Raw genomic sequence first — 21,862 nt, forward strand, 5'->3', positions numbered from 1 at the left:
CTGTTTCTTCTATGTCAAAAGTTAAGTTTCTTTGGTTTTTAAAAATCTTTATTATTATCTGATAGTAAAAGTAGTATTTTTAAAGAAATTAAACAGTACAGAATAATGTAAAAGATAATTTATGGAAGTCCTGATATTCTCACCCTTTATAAATAATCCTTATTTATAATCTGGAATATATATCCTTTTGAAAATTTTTATGCATATATAGTAATGTGAGTTTTTTTTTTTTTTTTTTTTTAATTGAGACAAAGATAGGTAATGAGGCAGAGACAAAATATCTCCAGGATTTAACTACACTGGCCTTTCTCAGTCCCCGGAAGATATCATAATCACTGCCTAAGGCTAACTCCCAAATTCCAAAGCAATGTGCCAAGCCATATGCAAGGTAACAGTTATTACATTAATTATAATTACCTACTCATTGAGCCCTTACACATGGCAGGCTCTATAATAAGTCCTTTACACATATGATGTCATTTAATCCTCATAGAAGCCCTGTAAGGAAGGTATTAGTTTATGTAATTTCAAAGGCTATATCCTAAGAACCTAGTTTGGAGAGTTTAAGGAACTTCACAAAATGGCACAGATAGAAGGTGGCAGAGCTAGGATATGAATCTACGCTATGTCTCATGCAAAAGTCTGAACTCTAGAGTTACAAAAATATCTTTGTTCCCAAGTGCTCACCTTCTGGGAATAAATAATAATTAGCAAAAACAATTTCATGTTTTTCTGTAATTAATTAACTTCAGTCTTCCCTGTTAAGACTATAAATTCCAGTGGGTAAATGTTAAGTCTAGCTTGTTCACTGCTATGCTTCTAAAGTCCAAGTCAATAGTAAACGTGCAATATTTCATGAATGAATATTTTCTATTTGATTTTCCTAACAACCTTATGAAACAGCAAGTTAACAAATCAGATTTCTTATTTAAAAAATTCCATAATACATATAGGAAAGCCTAACATACACTCACCATTATTAGGTATAAGCTCCATATCCCAAGGACTCATCTTCTCTGTATCACCATTATCCCAGCTTAAAGGAAGAAAAACCCAGTTATTTAAAAATCTAAGTACTGTAATGCAATTTTTTAAATAAAATCACATCATAAATATAATTGCTTCAGTATTTTTAAAAAGTTTCTCTATCATTTTATTAACAGATGGGGAAAATATTCAAAGAAAGTCAGGCTGAACTAAAATACAACAAATACTTCCTTACCAAACATTATAGCACTGAAACAAACTATCAGGGTACTCAGGTTGAAGAGGTTCCTGGCTTTCAATTGTTCCAAACCACCAGGCATCATCTATGACTGATCTGAAACGGTCACCTGGACAAGATAAGAGCCATCTCATTACTCTGAAATGTAAAGCTGCTGTTGTTGCTCCTTTTTCCCAAAGTATATTCCTTTAAGATACTTAAAGTGTCTATATGATTTCAGAAGATATAGAAAAAGTGACCTATGAATTTCAAAATAAGTAAATAAGTGAGCAATATTGAGGAAATTTAATAAGTACACCAAAGGTGCAACCAGTTTCTATTATAGTACCATTTCTTACATTTCATTAGGGTAAGGAGAAATTCACTTTTACCTTAAACATTTTTAACAATCTAGCATTTTTAATTCATCAGTAGAACTATGCCCAAACTTTTCATTCAAATAAATATATTTTGACCATTTCTGTTCAACAAATATTTAGTTTATCTTTAATTTCTTTCTGTAGCTAAGTCCCTCTAACCAACCATCAAGACTCCAGTCTAAAAACAACTAAACCAAGCAAATATACAAACTGACTTCCTTCATCTCAATTACCCTTAAGCTATAACACTCAGTGCACATATTTTCCATTTCCTATTAAAAACAAATAAAAAACAAACAAAAACAACTAATCTTTGTAAAACAGCACTCCTTGAGTCCCTTTCTTTACTTACCCAACTGCATTCAGCTATTGTCATATTAGGAAAACTGCTTTCCTCAAAGACCCTAATGAGTTATCTTCTCAGGCTCCCTCTGTGTCATATGAAAACTGTAAACCACTCCCTTCTTTTTTGCTACTTTTTCCCCTTCCTTGACTTTCAAACAAAAAAATCAAATGTAAAAAATTATAACCAAAACCAACAAAAACTTTTAACTATTTCTTCTTGAAATTTACTTACAAATTTCTAAATAATGAGTGTAGACCTATTTCCTCACTCATCTATTTTAGACTTTAAGTACTGACCTCTATGCATACAACTGTGTATTTTAAAAGGTATATTTTATTTACCTCATATTCAGTTTTTCTTCATCATGACTATGTAAATATTGTTTGCTACCAACCTCACACATTTTCTTATATTATTTTTAATAATTGTTTCATCTTTTAATGTTTTAGTTTTTCCCAGAATTTATGATTGTCTTCCCACATTCTTTAACAGCTCAAACTATACAATACTTTTCAATATGATTTCCCACAAGTCAAGCATGTTAGATAACTGATCAAGTCCATTTTCTTTCCTTTGAAGACTGCACTCTTGGGAGACAGTATCTTCTGGTCTGGTTGTTGTATATGCTTGGTAACAGATGCTATTCTTGGACTTCTGTTGACTGTTACTTCGGAATTTCTTTCTGCTCTTTCCTGTTCTGAAAAAATTTCCTGTCTCCTAGGTGGATTCCACGTCTTTATCTTTGGTTTACGCCCTTATTTTATGGAAAACATCTTTCAAAGTTTCCAGAGAAATTATACATGATACATAATTTTTCTTGTAACTCCCAAGACTCTGATTTTGATAACCTGCATTTTCCTAAGTTTTCTTTTTCAGAGAACACAGGTAAATTTCTAAGTTTGTGAACTCCAATAACAATAAACAAGTCATCGTGCCAATGCATTCCAATGGCACTGGAGGAGATGCACTGACATATCAATTCATGTGATTCTTCAAGCCACATTATGCTCTATACGCACCACATCTCACTCCAAGATAACAGAGTGGCCCTATTTAAAATCCCTAAAGGAAATTCTCTAATGAACAGCATATCCTTTGGACATAAATTAATGCATCTTAAATGCCTGGAAACTTTAAAGGATTTTAAAATTTCTTTCAGTCTTCATTGCAATATTAATTTTTAAAGATTATAATAAAGTTAAACCAACAAAAAATGTAGGTTTAACATTCTTCCCATCTAAATTAAATTATTAAACATACTGACCTGGAAGACTTCTTTTGCTTCAATTTTGAATTATTATTAATATTTTCGGATAAAAAATTTAAGTCAACACATAAAACAGCTAAAGGAATAGTTATAAACAATCTTATAGTAGTTAACAAATGCAAGAGAAAAATGTTTAGAATTTCAGCATCAACTAGATTAAAAGTATTTTAATTCTTAAAAACCTCCAAAAACACTCGATACAATATTGTACGTGGCTACTAATATTCTGAGAAATGGCCAGACAACTTCTCTTGATTTCTTTTTCTAAATTATGAAAATATTAAATCACTATTAGATTAACAACACACACCTCTGGCTTCTAAAATTACCCACCTATATTCCACCGCCTGTATCTTGCGTCGTCAAACTGTTGTCTCAAGACTAGGAAATCTATAACATCAGGCATATCATGGTATCTGATTACAAACAGAAATAAATTAGGTCACATACCTAAAAATATCTATGAGATGTTCAAATTTATCTTGAAAACAATCTACAATACTAAGAAACCATTGCCTTTTTCAACAGTCCTTACTTCATGGTAAATGATCCACCAGTCAGTTTACCGGTATCAGGATCAAGAAAAGCAAGTTTAAGGCAGCAAAGGGTAGGCAATCCCACTTCATACTTTATGCCAACTATTTTCATCAGTTCTTGTTCCTGAGAACAGAAAAAAAGTAAGAAATCATCTTCACAAAATACATAAATTGCTAAACATAATTGAGAAGGTATTTCTTCATTTCGGTCTTCATCTAGGTAATTGTAAGTAAAAATTCACTGAGATGCATACTTAAGATCTGTGTACTATACAGTATTCAAATTAGATTTCAAGTTTAAATAGTAAAGAAAAAAAATTTACTGAAATAAGAGTTTTCCAACACTTAGAGGTCTAGACCTCTAGGTAATTTTCAACTATTGCTGATAAATCTAGAAATACTTATCAAATTACAAATATATTTGCCTTAGATATCACTGTTGTCTAATTTTCACTCTAATTATATTTTGTACCCAATTTATAAACTATCACAGCATACAAATTCAGTCAATCTTATGTTTCTTAGAATGTTAAATACAATACCCTCTATTCCCCAGACTGCTTCAGTTAATAAAGTTATCTTCATGATACTGTTTCTTTTAGTAAAATTAGTAACAATACAATTTTCTCTATATTCCATAACTACATATTTTTGAGCTATTAAATAATAAACATCATACCCGTAGTTCCATTTTATGCCATGGCTGTTTTTTGGGATTGATACTATAAATTTTATTTTTCCGGGCCATTTCAACATATGCTTCATGTCCTTGTCGGAAATAATAAACCTAGAAAGAACATAAAGTCACAATTTAAAAACTTGACTGTGTTTTATTAAACCCAATATGCAAGACTTTAATGTCCTTTGAACTAGAAGATATTATAATATTATGATTTTTTTCCTCCTTTACCTCATGTTTTTCTAATGTCACATAATTATAACCAAAGTGTTCAAACCAACATTATTTTGGTTACATACTAAGGTTAAGGGCAGTTACCTTTGGTTTTCTGTTTGTTTTAGCACTTTACTTTTGAATTCAAAATAAGTAACAAGCAAAATAAATATAGGCTCATAGATAGGGGGCAGGCTGACAGCTCTGGGGAGGGTTGGGACATGGAGGGATCAAGCAAAAAAGGAAAAAAGAGGAAGAACTCATGGACATAGACAAAAGCGTGGTAATTGCAAGGCGGAGGAGAATGGATGAAGGTAGAAGAGGATATAGGGGATAAATTGTGATAGAATAGATAAATAAAACTTTCTATACTTAAAAATATATAAAATGCAAGATTAAAGTTAATGAGTACTGGATAAAATAAATTAAAATTTCAATAAAATAAAAAATCGCAGGTATTCGCCCCGGCTGATGTGGCTCAGTAGATTGAGAGGAGGCCTGAGAACTAAGAAGTCACCAGTCTGATTCCTGATCAGGGCACATGCCTGAGTTTCCAGCCGGGAGCATAGGGAAGGCAACGGGTTGATGTTTCTCTGCCTCTTTTTCTCCCTCCCTCGCTCCCTCTAAAAATAAAAATTTAAAAATTTTAAAAAACTTTAAAAAGGTAAGGATGGCTAACCATTAAAAAAAAAAAAAAAGAATTGCAGGTATATAATTAAAATCATTATCTTAAGAACTTAAATATATAAAAGTCAGCAGTATAAAATCTGAGCCTTAGAAAATCTCAAATGGGGGGATATAAGGGCTTCCTCGCAGAGCTCTTCAGTGAGAGGTCATCCAATAGGAAAGTCACTAGACCCTGAGCCTGACCCCCTAACAAGCTCCCATATTCCCACTGCCATGCCAGCTCGGTAGTGTCATGGTAGGGTGCAGAACATGCCCTCTTCTGTTAATAACCACTCTTCTACTCTGCCTCCTCCTAAAATGCTAGGTTAAGGCATTTGTAAATCATTATCCAAATAGAAAACATGCTTGAAATTTTTAAAATGTATTAGTCTGATTATGGATGATAAAAGATATTTCTTAAGGCTTAAGAAGAGCATAGAATTTGGAGTTATACTACCAATTTACTGTCAGTGTGATCTTTGGCAAATTATTTAAGTTTTCTAAGCTTCATTTTCTTATCTCAAGTTGATAATGCTCACTGTATAAGGTTATTATGTGACTGAAATGAGAAAATGTATGTAAAGCACTTAATACAGTGCCCAACAAAATGGAAATAAATGACTCAAAAATTTTTGTGATTATTTTATTTTTAGAGAGAGGGGAAGGGAGAAAAAGAGGAAGAGAAACATCAGTGTGAGAGAGAAATATTGATTGGTTGCCTCTTGTATGCCCCCGACTGGGTGACCTGGCCTGCAACCCATAAATGTGTCCTGCCTAGGAATCAAAACAGTGACCTTGTGGTTTGCAGAACAACACCCAATCTACTGAGCCACACCAGTCAGGGCTAAATGATTAAAAAAAAAAAAAGTTAATCTGTGTTGCAACACAAAATTGTAACTAGAGATCATAATTAGTTTATCGTTCCCTCGCTTTTGTACCAAGTAGTTTATACAAGCGCAGAACTTGAAAGTAAAAAATGTATTCTCACATATATTTTATCCTTATGAAAACAGCAAGGCATCTATTTATCCTCATTTTATGAACCTCAAATTTAAGTGATTCCTTGACTACCATCCTTTAGAACTGGTACTTGAACACAGAAGTCTGATAATAAGTATTTTTTGTACTATTAAAAAATAGTATAGCTTGTTTAAAACTTTTAAACTTTAAACTTTAAAGCTATTAAACTTTTTAAAAAATTATTAAGTTCCTAGTAACATTTGGGGACATCCATTATTCTACATACTTTTGTTCTATTCATTAATTATCATTATTCAGTTGTTTGAAATTCAGTATGAAGGTATCATACTGAATAATGAGGACTTATCTGTTTAAGCACCAATAATTAAACAGACAACTTAAATATTCTGAAAGGAAATTATTCAACAAGCAATTACACACTTTCTGGCCACCTTCAAATGATACATTAAACATAATATAATCAAGCATTTTCTTGATGTGGGAGATCTGTTAGGATCTACCATTGTAATTAAATTACAACAATGTGGTAAATGTTCTGTGCTCTCCAAGATTCTTAGGCAAGTAGGGTCCCTACATGAATTATGTCAGACTGTTTGTTAAAATTACTCTTGCAATATAAAGTTTTGGATTTCTTTTGACTGTGAACTGCCACTTGCCACTTTCTATAGCTAGTAAGTGTGCTTTGCTAAAAAAAGCCAGTTTTAATTCCCAATTTCTTACTGTTCATCTACTGGGCACCAGATAACCCTTTGTCTTACCATTTATGCACAAAATAAGGAGACATGAACCCCTGGATGGAAAACTTTGACTTAAGATCTTACATTTTCATTTTATATTCCAAAGTATATAGTCAAATGATGGCCAATCACATTTTCTTAAAAATGATATATTTCTTATTCTAAGATAATAGAGTTAAAGATCTAAAAAACAGATAATGAACATTGTAAGTTATTTAAATGAAACACTTATGAAATCAAATTAAATGAAAATAAAATGCTGAATTTCATTTTTCTTGAACAGGGTATATATTGTATATAATACTATATTTTTAAGTCAATTTTTGAAAAATATATTTTAATTTAAAAAACTGGCAATAAAACACTTCTTAAAAATATATACTAGTTTTAAACATGCCAACAGAATTTCCATTTTTACAGTATTTAGATTTGCAATTGTAATATTTACAGTAGCCTCAAAAAAGATAATCACTAGTGCTTCCATCCTAATTTTACTTTTTCTGTATATAGTTACAAACATCTAGAATGAGATACTTTATGAAACCACTGCAGTCTTCTAGAGTTCTGTTTCTAGTGCTCTAAAAATGTTTACATTAACTTGAAAGAAAGAAAGAAAGGATGTTTCTAAAAGTTTAAACGTACCTCATCACCCATCTGTGGTACAAATGGACATCTTCGGGGAAGAGTATCTGTAATCCACGTTGAAGGCAACCATTCTTCTAACGTCAACCCATTTTCTGTTAGTTCTCCTACAGCCAATCTCTAAGGTTTAGAACATTTAAAGTAATAGTATCATAAAAGCATTCATCTACATTCTGTCCTTTAAAATAACTATAAAGGTACTTAAATAAATAAAGGGAAGGGAATCATTGTAAAACATGTGTATTCTTTAGGTATTAAAAACCTATTCTGGAAAGATGTCAGTAGTAGCAGTACAGTATTTAATCTCTCCAAAATGACTACATAAAAAAGAACTAGATAAACCAAAAACCTGCAGACACCATCCACAACAAAATTAAGTGTCAAGATATTCCCATGAACACCAAAGTATAAGCTCCCTTCCTCTTAAAGTTTTATCGGTTTCATAAACTTTCCATGTAACAAATCAAAGTATATTTTGAGCCTTTTTTTAAAAGCCCTAGTATCCTGCTAAAAAAAACTAGACTAAGATATTCTCACCTAGCCTGATTAGTGCAAGACACAGAAGTCTAATTCTTTCCATGGCTGGGCATTATACTTCTACCTAGCACAAGAATACTACTCTCCCCTTTACAGTAGCCATTTCACAATCTTGGTGCACAATTAGCTTTTAACAAAAAAATTTTTCTTCGGATTTTTCTCAAACAAAATGTTGTAAACCCGGGTCCCTTACTTTTTATTTTTTGTGGATAAACATAAAACTAGGCCTCTGAGAAAAACCTTTTTAACTTTGCTGGTCACCTACAAGTGGCCATAATGGTCTGGATATTGTTACCTTAGACTTGGGAAAAAAGGACTTCAAAGAGCCTTTGAAATGTAATATTATTTATAAGCAGAGAAAGCTCATGTAATTGATTAAAAATGTTTTGGTTCAGTGTTTGTATATTAAGATTCGAAGTTGTACTCTCTTGTGTTTTTTTTAAAAAGAAAGCCATTATCACTAAGTTAATGCAAGTTCACCTAAAAGAAACAATGTTATACTGAGGTATCACAGAACACTATTTTCAACAGGCACTGCTACAGCTGCCACTCAATATCCATTTTCTCCCCATTAACCACATCTTCCTGCTTCTCAAACACATCAGGAGCACTCTCTCTTTAGAGAAAAAAGGTATGGGAAAAGATAGGCATTTATTACATGTGACATGGGTCTACTGGACAGAATTTTAGTCAGAAGTGATAGTATCTGACTTACACATTTTAAAAGTCTCACTATGGATGCACCAGAGCAGAGATTTTCAAATTAATGGTCCACACACAGTCCAAGCCCAGCATGCTATCTCTAAATCAAATGTTATTGGAACATAGGCCATACTCATTCATTTATGTATTATTGTCTATGGCTGCTTTCAGGCTATAACAACAGAGTAGCTAGACCTTTACAAAAAAAATTGTCAATACATGCTTTAGAAAATAGACTCTAGGGGATAAAGGTCAGAAGCAGGAAGACAGGTGGAAGGCTACTGCAACAATACAAGTGAGAGTTCACAGTAGCTAACACTAGTGACAGCAGAAATGGTGAAAACAGGTAAGTGCCGAACATATTTAGAAGAGCCAAGATAATTCCCTGACAGACTGGATGTACAATATGAGAGTAAAAGAGAAGTTAAGGATGACACCAAGGTTTGAGTATAAACAACTAAAAGAGTTCTTACTGATGAGATGAGGAGGACTAGAGTGCAACAGGTTAGAGAGAAAATCTTAGAAAAATAAGTTTTGTATGCGTAAAGTTTGTGATGTTAAGTCAGGTCACATCTGAACAGTTATTTTATCCATAAAGAATTAATAAATAGTCATTGTTACTATGTACTGAGTGACATCACAGAGTTAGGTCCACAGATTTTATCAGTTTTATATACCAAGGTTTTGAGTTAAAGTGTTTTGGAAAGGTTTCCTTTGACTTAATAAAAACAAGCAGAAAAAGTCTGAAAACTGTTAATTCCAGTTTTAATATGGACTATCAATTATACTAGGCAAATATCCCTCCCCATAAGGAAAATTCTATTTTGACTGGGATAGCTAACAGTTCTTACATGAAGCCAGATTAAGTTGGATATTAAACCGGAATAACCATAGATATAGCTGTAAGACTCGGGCATAGTCAAGAATTATTATGACGATAATTCTTATTCACCAATAATTCTTAGGAAACCCATAGTTTTTGGTTAAAGTACATTTCTGTCACTTAATACTTAAAACCACTTAGGGAATAAATTGCACTGAATATTCTCAAACTTTCCAGCCTCATGATTTGAGATTTTTTAAAGAAAATTTTGAGATATAGGTAATTATTTTCTTTCTATCCCACAGAAATTCTTCTAGGCCCACCTCAAATTTTATTTCTTCTGAAAGCCTCAACAGAAACTCTAAAATAAGACGTCCCAATTTGATTTCTCATTTATTATTTTTAATCTGACAACAACCGATTGATATTTCTCTTTCTCTCTCCCTTACCCTCTATCTAAAAATAAATAAAATCCTTAAAAAATTAATCTGGCAACTAAACATATATTTCTTCTGTTTTTATATTGGGGGATTCGAGCAACTTGTCACACATTTTAGAATAAGTACTATGCCTCACACTTCTTTCTATCCACTGCATTGCTTTATAAACAGTAAGCATTCAATAAAAACTGGGTGATCTGGTTTTCAGAGTTCCTAAAAGCATAAGGGATATATGTCAGATATCGCCTGGTATTTGTTTACTACATTTTCTATATCTGGCTTACTGATTCTTGCTTAGTTAATTGAAAAAGAATTAGTCATATAGAAAATATTTTCATCTTTTCATACATACAATACTATCAATTACTTAATGATCTCTGTTAATTTCCAGCCCTAAAACTCCGCATAAAAAGGTAAATATTATTTGGGATAACAAGGAGACTAAGGAATAAGAACAAGTCTATCCAGTGTTGGATCTACTGGTAGGCTAACACCAAACTGTATGAATAAAATCCAAATTAAAGGGAACAGTCTATAATATCCTAAACTTACTATATTTAAAATTGATCACACCTAAATTTAGTGGCAGACAGATCCTGCTACAATACTTCAAGAGAAACAGTGAAATTAAAATCTGGCAAACAATAATAGTAGACCCAAATGTGGCACTGCATGAAGCAGCCCCCAAGGTATTAGTTCATAGACAATTATCAAATCAAGGGGACCACAAAGAGAACTGCACTCTTGGGACAAAAGAATTAGGTTCTCACAGTATAAATCTCAAAAGTTCATCAAAATTGTCTTGAGATTAAAAAAGTGTTTACGTGATTAGTCAAATACATGGTAGCTAAATAAGTTTTCTTTAACCAATCTACCACATAAAATAATGGGTCCGTATACATTGGTCATTGACAAAAGAGAAGGAAAAACAAAACAAAACTGTGAGCAAAACCATGGCATTTTCTTTTGGGAAATCTTCTCCAGACAAAAGTAAAGGAGGTTACAAGAATAGTAGACAATGGAATCCAAATTAAAGTAATTCATAATTATAGAGCTAGAGCAAACAAGAGCTCAATGGACACACATAAACTAAACACTTAAGACAAATGTATTTTTAAAAATTTTTCAAGCTTGCCCTGAGCAGTGTGGTTCAGTTGACTGGGCATCATTCCACAAAGCGAAAGGCTGCTGGATCAATTTCTCATCAAAGCACAAGCCTGGGTTGTGGGTTAGGTCCCAGTCAGAGCAAGTATAAGAGGCAACAGGTCAATGTTTCTGTCTCACAGAAATGTTTCTCTCCTTCTCTTTCTCCCTCCCTTCCCCTCTCTCTAAAAGTAAATAAATGAAATCTTTTTTAAAAATGTCAAAGTTCTCTGGGAATAAAGACCCTGTAAGTCTCCACAGTATTTAATATTATAAATGACAACCCGAAGAGCATCTCATTATGGCTCACACACTGCATAAATTAACAAAGCCTTGTTAAAACAACAGTATCCTACTTGAGATTCATATTTGCCTCGTGGTGAGCTATGGCAAGTTTTGCCACTGTTATTCTAAGTGATGTTTCTCCTATGCTTTCTGTTTATTTTCAGCAATAAAAATAAGGATTACAAGATAAAGGCAATTAAGAGACTAATAACCTGTATATTTTGTAGCATTACTTTTTAAATGTACATAAATCTTACCAGATTGTCAAAAAAAATCTGCTCATGGTGTAAGACTAAATGCTTAATATTTAGAATATAACTAATTCTACAAATACTCACTCTCACATTCTGTACATTTAAAACTTAAATAAACTAAACATATTTTGGTATACAGTAAGTCCTTACCATGTCAACAGGTTCTCTGACTTATAACAAAGTCAAAATGATGTATAACAAAACCAATTTATGAGAGTTTAATATAAACAAAAGTTAAATTCCTTATCAGCATTAACAGCATCTTATCAACATTACATCAAAAGAACACTGAAAGAAACAACGTTATTCAAGGACCTGCTGTACTCTATTTTACTACTGTGTACTTCAAAGTTCTTTTATTACTACTTGCTGGTATACCTCAATAATGTTAATGCTCATCAACTGTACTTTTAAATGTGTGCTTTGCTTTCATAGAAAACATTAGTTTATATATAATAAAAGCCAACCTTTTGCTTCCTTTCTTTGGGCTTTTTTTTCTTTGGTGATATTGGTCCATCTTTTTCTTCATTTACTTTTTTCCTTTCCTTTTTAATCTGTTTCTGCTTCTGTTTATCAGATTCTTCTTCTTCATCTGAACTGCTTTCTGCTTTCTTGGTTTTATGCTTAGGAATTTTCTTTGGTGGCTGCAGATTAATTCCTGCATCAGCTGTCCAATCAGAATAATCACTGGAGTAGTCACTACAAGAGAAAAATAATTTAAACACACACACACAAAAGACAGCATTGAGACTCTGTCTTATAAAAATGCAAAAAAAAAAAAAAATCGTAATAAAGAGAAATAACAAAACAGTACAATATTTATGAACTAAATATAGTTCCCTAACTTTTAACTGTCTTTTAAATGGTTTCTTAAAATTCTGTAGGCTTAACTTACTTAAGTATCTTTAAAAAAAAAAATTAAGTAAGGTCATAGCTTTAGTTGAAACGATGAATTTATGCGCCTTCTATGATTTTAGTGAAAAACTGATTTAGGAGTGTTTCATCTGTTCAAAATATTGTGGGGCATACAAAAATAAGCAGCAGAGAGTCACCTTCCTTAATTCTAGCTATAGTAGAAAGACAGCCCTGGAGAGCACAGGAGAAGTCAATATTAAGGAGAAAGTGTAGGGATTCCTTTTTGGAGAGGTAAGAGCTCTTGACACGGGGGACTCCTATGTTAGAGCTCCGATGCCCTGATATTGAACTGGCAGGGTCAGAAAGATTCTTTCTGTATAAACTATACTTAGTATTTACATATACCTTAGGTCTATCTTATGCTTCAAATCATGCCATGACTCAGAAAACTATAGGCCTTATTATTTCATGTATCACTACCAATCAAGTTTGATATTTCTTTTCAGTTTATTTTCAATGTACTTAAGTTTTACTTAACTGATGTTGTTGCAAAATAAAGAATCCAACTATGCTATTTTCTGTTTCAATTTTGACACGAGACTACTACTTGATGGTATACAGTTTTACAAGTATAAATGCATTAAAACTAAATTATACTATGTTAAAATCAATAATCACTTACTCAGAGAAGAGTGATACATGACCTCACTCTTCCCTGAAAATATTTCTGGTAAATCCTGAATGGACATTTTTCTGGAGTTTTATTCTACTACCACCACCTCTTCCTCTGGCCTCATGTTCTTTATATACATTTACCTATATCTCCGTAAGGATAATCATCACAGATAAAATTTAAATAATGAGCTGGTTTTCCAGTATGACTTCATGACTTCATTTTAAAATTTAAAATGATTCTAAAGAACTTTAATTAAATATTTTTCAGACACTATTCTGGAGGCAAGCAAATACATCTGCAGGCAAAAACTAATCGAGAATAAAATGCCTTCAACTTACCAGCATTTATTTACACTTAATCTCTCCTAGCCACGGTTACTGTAAATGGCACCTACCAAATACTATTAGTTGCTACTCTCTGGAGCACTCAGTTCTTATGGAAAATCTGCTGCTGCCAGCAAAGACCTATCTATAAGCCTGAGAGCACATGTTCTTTACAGCATTGTCCTCAACTGCTAAAGCCAAAAACTGCTGGCTTGTTTCAAATGCAGAAACCTACGAGACTTAACCATGGGCACTTCCATACCATTACTGGGATTAACTGTTGTGGAAATAGGAAAGCCCTTGATTCTGATACTGATATAAGGAATTCTTCTTCTTCTTTTTTTTTTAAATATGTTTACTGATTTTAGGGAAAGAGAAACATTGATTGGTTGCCTTTCCTACTCACTCCAGGGGGACTGAACCACAACCTAGTATGTACCTTAACCAGGAATAGAACCCCAACCTTTTACTGTATGGGACTATGCTCCAACAAACAGCAATGCTGGCCAGGGCATGTAGAGAATTCTTACAGCCTCTAAATCATGGTTCCTCTAGAAATCTTATTTTAAAAGCTACTGCTGCTGGAGAATAAATGTGTGGTGCTAAACATAATACCATTTCCAATGCTCCTTGCTATTAAGGCTTTACAACGTCAGTCAAGAATATCAGCCCTGTAATAATGTGAATTCCTAGTGTAAGAAGTTGAAGGAGTCCTCACTTACATGGTCAAATAAGGTGGGGATAACAAAAAAGAAAAAAGCTTATTCTCATTGCTGAAAAAATAAATTATTAATAGCATTCAACAAATTCCACTATATGAGATAGTAATTTCTACAAGATCTCATTACTTTCATAATTTAATGCTCAAACATTTCTCAAAACTAATTTGTGGCTCAGTGCTGAAATCACAGCATTCAATAATAAAATATCAACTAAGAAGATAAAGCTAAACGCACGATATTTGTAGATCTAGTTTTCCTGGAAACTAGTTTCTCTCCTATTAGAGAACACATGTCAGAAAGAAAATCTAAATTCTGGACAACTCCAAAAATCTCTGAAGAACAAGCAACTTTTAACTCAAAGAGACTCTGAAAAACTTTGCTGGTAAAGAATCTTCAGCTTTCTAAAGAGTTTGTATTACATTTGAAGAAATAAAAATTCAGTGAAGTACCTAGAACTGCCATCACTGTGCCATGCTCTCTCTTCTTCTTCAGAGGTTCCACCACTGACAGCAACAACTTCACCTTCCTATGAGATATTGAATACTTATTTTATTGTGCAATATTACAGGAAATATAGTATTATATAATATCACTGATCAAGTTATTTAAATTAAAACCTGATTTAGATATGCTGCAAAATACCTTAGATATTTTTTGAAATTTTATTTATTTATTTTTCGAGGGGAATGGAGGGAGAAAGAGAGAGAGAGAGAAACAACCATGTGGGTGGTTGCCTCTCACCCTCTTACATGCCCCTTACTGGGGACCTGGCCCACAACCCAGGCATGTGCTCTGACTGGAGATCGAGCCAAAGAGCTGTTGCTTTGCAGGCCAGCACTCAATCCACTGAGGCATACCAGCCAGGGCCAGACCTTAGATTGCTATACAAAAAACTATTCAATGCATTTAATATTTATTAAATTTATCAAAAGATATAATATTAAGATTGGATTCAGAGCAATGTCTTGGATAAATAACGTACAGAATGAGATAAAAGTAGGTTTACAGTTTTTTATATGGAAAATACAATAATTAATAAACAATAATACAAGAGTGAATTGTTTTGTGTAGTCACAACTGTAAACCTACTTTTGCCTCAACCTGTACTTTGTTGTTTTTAAGAAGCCTCATAACCTATCTTCTAGATTGGACATCAAATTCCTTAGCTGATATAGCAAATCAATTTTTACCTCTTGGACCTTTGTTAAAACTTAAACTTTTTTTTCCTCTACAGATGCTTTGAGAAGCTTAAAATTAGAAACTTTTACATTATATTAGTATTAAAATAGCTTTTCTATACAAAAAAAGAGAATATTCCAGTTCTGGTATTATTCAAATGGTAGAGGATTAAAAACTACCCAAACACTCTTTAATCTGTATTTACTATAACAGGAAAAAAATCTAAACAAATAATCTGATTACTCCTATCCCTAGTACATTACCTCTGTAATGTGGGAGTAAAAAACATGTTGCTAAATATAAATTAGTCACTACATCAAACTACAAAATAACCTGAACCAAAAAACCAGAAGTTTTTCCATTAATTAACATATTGTACCCAAGGTGCTATTTTGTTCTCAATGTACTCCTCTAGAAATTTAATTGCTCTAAAAAAAAACAGTAAAGCATAAACAAATTTGATTGAAGAAAAATGAAGAATTAGTAAATTTTTCTTATATAACAAGTGTACGTAAAAATGTTTCTAATAAGCTGAATCATATTTAAAATATTTTCTAAAAAAGAACTACTAAACTTCGCGACAGCATGGATGGAACTGGAGAGCATCATGCTAAGCGAAATAAGTCAGGGGGCGAAAGACAAATACCATATGATCTCATCTATAAGCGGAACCTAACCAACAATGCAAAGATGCAAGGAAAATATGACCAGCAACACTGAAAGGAAAAGAAATCAACAGAGACAAGAGGGAAGTGGGGCGCAGGGAAAGGGAAGGGAAGGGGAAAGTCAAGGAACATATAGCATGGACTCATAGACAAAACCAAAGGGGAAGAGCTGAGGGAGGGAAGGAGGGAAGGGGCAAGGGAAAGAGGTGGTGGGGGGGGAGGCAGAGACAAATGTATTTAAAAAGTAAATAAATTAAAAAAAAAATAAAATATTTTCTAGAAACTATTAAAAGAATCATACTACAACACTTTCAAAACTAAAGATACATTTTATAAGGCAAATAATTAGCCCACATACATTTTATGTTTGTAAGTATATTTAAAATGTTATATGTCAAGTTGATGTAATTAGTAAATTTGGTCTTTTTACCAGATTGGACATATCACTTTGCCCTGGCCATATTAAGACTAAAGCCACCAGAATATAACTTTTAAATAATAGTTAGAATATTCTAAATTTGAATTAATGTTGCTCTGTCCATAGTAAATATACTCAAGAGAATTCCCATATATACATATGTGTGTGTGTGTATGTGTGTGTGTGTGTGTATGCCTAATATTGTAAAACACAATATGGCTTCAAAAATCTAATATTCATCAATGTCTAAGGTCATAAAATCTTTGATGTAACTGTGGGGGAGAAGGTGTTTGGGTGAGTGGGGGAAGGAGATGGTTTTAAGTGCTGAACAGAATTAATTTTTGCTTATAAATGAACTACCTTTGCTGAAATAATAATTTAATAGAAACAATGATATTATGGGAATATGTATATGTAAGAAATATTTCTAAAATTACATTGAGAAATACTAAAATGGTACAGAGATTAAAAACTAACCAAGACTGCTAAATGCCTATTGATCAGTAATTACAGTTTCAAACTATAGCTTCATGGAATCATTTAAAAAGATTGCCTTTAGAGTAAAAGGAACCTTGGTTTAATCTCTGCTTTATCATTTAATAGTTAGGTAAATGTGTAATCTAAACATCTTAGAACCTGAGATCCCTCATATATATATACACATACATATAAATATACACGTGTGTGTGTGTATAAAATAGAATAATTCATATAGATTTGTTTTGTGCATCTGGGATTATCAATACGTGTGCCATGCCTGCAACCCACATAGTAGGTTTTCAGTAAATAGAAGTTATCACTATCATTTTAAGGCCTAAAAATAACACGTTTGAGCTACGTCTATAAATATATCAATGAATGTGAAGAATGAAAATCATATTAAAAAAAAACAAGTAAAAATGGAAACAAATTTATGAATGTGCTGAGATCTTACATCTGAAGAGCTAGTGCCATTTTCTATCTCTTCTGAAGGTCTAGGAATCTCTTCCAATGCAGATCTCGTACGATAACTGTGTTGATTTGCCTGCTGCTTTTTTGATTCTCCAAGATCCAGGAAATGCTCATGAGCATGATTCTGAAAAAAAGTAAATTAAATTTATTTACAGTATGCTTATAGTGCTTTTTATTGTACTTTAAAAGTTGTATTTTAATTATAAAAATCCATTCATATTTATATTAACATAAGTAACTAGATTAGAGTATCAGCTCAAATATTTTAAGATTCCAAGTTAAATCACAAGTTTGCGACATGCTGAAATTCACTTGCTAATGGATAAGTTATAAAACCTTTGTTTTTGATTAATACTAACTTAAAGATTCATAGCAATGGACAAAACCTAACACTGAATTCTCACACCAAAACAAACCTATAGAACAGGTATGGGAAAGAGGACGACAGGTTGTGAGGCATATTAACAGGGAGAGGCAAACTGCAAATCAAAATGGTGGTCACAAAACTACCCCTTCCACTATGAGACTAGGATACCAGGTGGCTGGCTTTCTCTTCTACTACAGGTGAATTTGGAAGAACTCTTCTGTAGCAGAAGAAAACACCACTAACAATCACCAAAAAAACTGATTAAATCCATATGGTAACAGAGATGAACAAACTCAGCAAATGTAAGAATTTATACCTAATTCTCCCTTAAAAACAAAACAAACCCTTAAGGATATAAAAAATAAAGGAAAAATAAAGATTACTTTCAAAGAGAGACTAACACCAGACTTATACATATAATACAATAAATCATTCAATGAGAAAAAGGAACACTATCACTGAAGTGTTGATGAAAAATAATCGACCATATAATTCCATACTCACTTTTCTCATTAAACTTCATTTCAATAGGTCTTAAGATACTGTGACAGACTTTTGGCCAAATAGTTTACATTAAAATATACTGATTAAAAATAAACTGGTCAAGATATTCTCATTTCCCTAAAGATTTTATTATGCACTGTCATCATTAACCAGTCTTTTACTATTAAACTTAAATGGTCAATGAGAGAAACGGTTCTGAGATGTTCTTCCACCAATGATTAAGGTGGTGTGGAAGATATTAGGGATAATAAACATTTCCATATTTTAATGTGTATAATGCACTTTTTGCCCAAATTTTTGAGGGAAATATACGGATGCACATCATACATGGGTAGTACCTGAAATACTTTGTGTTTGTAATTATTTGTGTTCTTGTGTTTGTAATTATTTATTACATAAAATTTCTTGTACCATAATATATTCAAAACTAAAGTGCTAAAATTCATTTATAATACAAAAACCAAGTATCTCAATATAAATAAATAAATAAATAATTGAATTAAAAATTAAAACAAAAGATTTCCCCCCCCCTGAAATTCTGGGCCAAAAATGTGGGTATGCATCATACACAGCAAAATACGGCAAGCCTCCCGAACAGACTTAGTTGATTTTGCCAGCTGAAATAGCCTCCTTGCCCCACTGCTTTGATTACTGATTTAAACCCACAATAACTGTCCATCTCACAACCCAAAAAGCAAAACAACCCAGAAGAGGATAGTCAGAGAAGCTCTCAACACACATGGGCCCTCCAGGAACAAGATCAACAATGGCAGCATCACTGCATTTCAAGAATTTGGGCCATCTTCCAACTTCTTCCCAGAAAGGCAACCAATCCTCTTTAGCTCAGCAAACTTACAAGCAACATCAGCTATGTGACAAACTAGCACAGGTGCATGGGTCAGGATAATCACTTGCTTCCCCTGGTGGGTTATTTTTGCTATCACCAGCCACATTACCACACGCATCTTTGACAGACACATTCTTGACACTGAAGCTCACACTGATGCCAGGAAAAGCTTCACTCAAAGCTTCATGGTGCACTTGAACAGACTTTATTTCAGCTGTAAAAGTGCCTGGAACAAATGTGACCACCATGCTCTTGACTCACATAGGACAGTACCAATAGCACCAATGCTGCAGACATCCTGGAGGTGAAGGAGTTGACAGCAGGATGCAATCCAGAGTCTCAAGCAGCGTGGTTCCATTGGCATTGCCATGTTTACAGGTGACTGTCCATTCCTTAAATGAATCATGTTTCTATTATCCACTGGCTCCACTATGTTGTCAGCATTCCAACCAGAAATTGGCAAAAATGCTACTGTGTTGGTGTAGCCAATTTTCCTAATGTAGGTGCTGATTCCGTAACTATTTTCTTGTATATCATATGGTTATAAAATGGCTCAGTGGAATCCATTTTGTTAATACTTCATGTGCATTTTGAGGTGATTTTCTTTCTCCAAAAACTTTCGGGATGTTCTTTGTTTTAGATATTTTCAAATCTTTTAATGTGCTTGGTTGAGGTTTTAAAATTTTTTGTTTTATATTATTTTTTCCTTATTTATCATGTTTGGCACATTAGGCAGAGATTAATTCTAGGGAATTCGGGTTCATTATTTCTTAAAACTCTTCCCTCTACCTATTTTCTTTCAAGACTCTTACTAAATAATACTTATACTACTTCTAATCTCACAAACTCTACACATACATGTTACATATATGTTTGTTTTGTACATATCCCTCATTCTCTCCATCATTTTATTCCCTTTTGATGCATTCAACATCATATGCATTCAAAATTCCATGTTGATGCATTCTCCAGTTCCTTCCCCACAACCAGCCTTGTCACTGAAATTCTTTCCTGTACTTCAGCCCTATTCTTGTTGGGGCAGCTCCAAGAGAAATAAAAAGACATTTTTATACACTACAAGAACACAAGATGTACTCCACACAGATTCTCTAAAAAAGAATACTGCATGCCCTGGCTGGTGTAGATCCATGGACTGAGTGCAGTCCTGAGAACCAAAGGGTCGCTGGTTTGATTCCCAGTCAGGGCACATGCCTGGGCTGTGGGCCAGGTCACCGGTAGGGGTGCATGCAAGAGGCAACCACACATGGATGTTTCTCTCCCCCTCTCCCTTCTTTCCCTCTCTTTAAAAAAAAAACAAAAACTGCATGATTTGGTAACTAAAAAATTTGAGAAATACCCAAAGGTATAAAAAAAGGAAATTGTTCAGCTACAATCTCATAAGTTTCGAGTAATCTATTAAGAATGTAATACACCTTGCTACTTTCATTTAACATAAATATATTTACCTACTTGATTACACTTCATTAATATTGTTATTTGTTCCATTTTGTAAAGCTTTAGCCACAATTTTATATTTCTTTAGGACAAAATTAATTCAAAGAACACACACATTTTTTAATGCCTTATTAAATAATGCAATGCAAGAGAAAACTGTCAACCAATATCTGTTCTCCTTTCTTACAGAAAAATTAAAATTTTTTTTGTTGAAATTTCATGAGAATTAATTCTGGCCAATGGGATATCTGCCACAATGCTGCAGAGCAACTTCAAAGAACCTTCCTCAGGAGGGCATAGGTGCCCTCACCGACTTGATCAACTCCATCCAGTAGCCTTAAATGAGGATACTGATATCTCCAGGCATGAGGTCAAATTCACACATAAAAAGGACCAGAAAAATGAAAGAAATTCATTTCTCAATACTGAAGGCATCATTCTAGGCCTGACCACATACTAAGGTTTTTGCATCAGAGAGCATTATATTTGCACCTTATTTAAGTCGCTCTAATTTCGGGAACAAACCTACTGCCAAAAATCAACTTCCTAACTGATCTCTAAACAGTTTTTACATTAATTTGTACTTCCCACTTGCACAGTTAGTATCCTCTATTATTAAAATTAGAAAAACATTGCAACTCTACCCCTGGCTGGGTGGCTCAATTGGTTGGAGCGCCATCCCATACACAGAAAGGTTGCCAGTTCAATCCCCAGTCAGGGCACGTACATAAGGCAACCAACTGATATTTATTTCTCTCATTGATGTCTCTCTTTCCCTCCCTCCCTCCCTCCCTCCCTTTCTGTCTAAAATCAATAAACATATCCTGGGGCAAGGATTAAAACCAAAACAATGCAATTCTAAAATGAAAGATGGTATCTCATAGTTTCTACATCTGTGATTATCAATATCAGTTGCCTAGTATGGGTGCTTTTAAATCTTTCTCCATTCTCATAAAATCTGAAAAACAAAAATGAGGTCATACTATAAACATTAATGTTCTACTTGCTTTTTTTCACTTAACAATAATATATCCTAAATACTTCTTCAGGTAATGGAATGAACTC

General features: G+C 33.1%; 1 protein-coding gene across 1 annotated transcript in view; it reads right to left on the reverse strand.

Moving 5' to 3' along the window:
- The window catches only part of PHIP (pleckstrin homology domain interacting protein), a 130,266-nt gene that overhangs the window by 27,393 nt on the left and 81,011 nt on the right, over nucleotides 1-21,862 (reverse strand). Inside the window, exons 21-29 of the mRNA XM_054569644.1 lie at nucleotides 17,608-17,748; nucleotides 14,861-14,937; nucleotides 12,303-12,534; nucleotides 7,652-7,771; nucleotides 4,413-4,520; nucleotides 3,733-3,857; nucleotides 3,531-3,613; nucleotides 1,223-1,334; nucleotides 975-1,036 (exon numbers count right to left, since the gene is read on the reverse strand). Coding sequence (XP_054425619.1) covers nucleotides 975-1,036; nucleotides 1,223-1,334; nucleotides 3,531-3,613; nucleotides 3,733-3,857; nucleotides 4,413-4,520; nucleotides 7,652-7,771; nucleotides 12,303-12,534; nucleotides 14,861-14,937; nucleotides 17,608-17,748 — 1,060 coding nt within the window. The remainder of the gene's footprint in view (nucleotides 1-974; nucleotides 1,037-1,222; nucleotides 1,335-3,530; nucleotides 3,614-3,732; nucleotides 3,858-4,412; nucleotides 4,521-7,651; nucleotides 7,772-12,302; nucleotides 12,535-14,860; nucleotides 14,938-17,607; nucleotides 17,749-21,862) is intronic.

Source organism: Pteronotus mesoamericanus, unplaced genomic scaffold (genome assembly GCF_021234165.1).
Source record: "Pteronotus mesoamericanus isolate MK-2021 breed Mesoamerican mustached bat unplaced genomic scaffold, CSHL_Meso_final contig_20, whole genome shotgun sequence".
Lineage (NCBI taxonomy): Eukaryota > Metazoa > Chordata > Mammalia > Chiroptera > Mormoopidae > Pteronotus > Pteronotus mesoamericanus.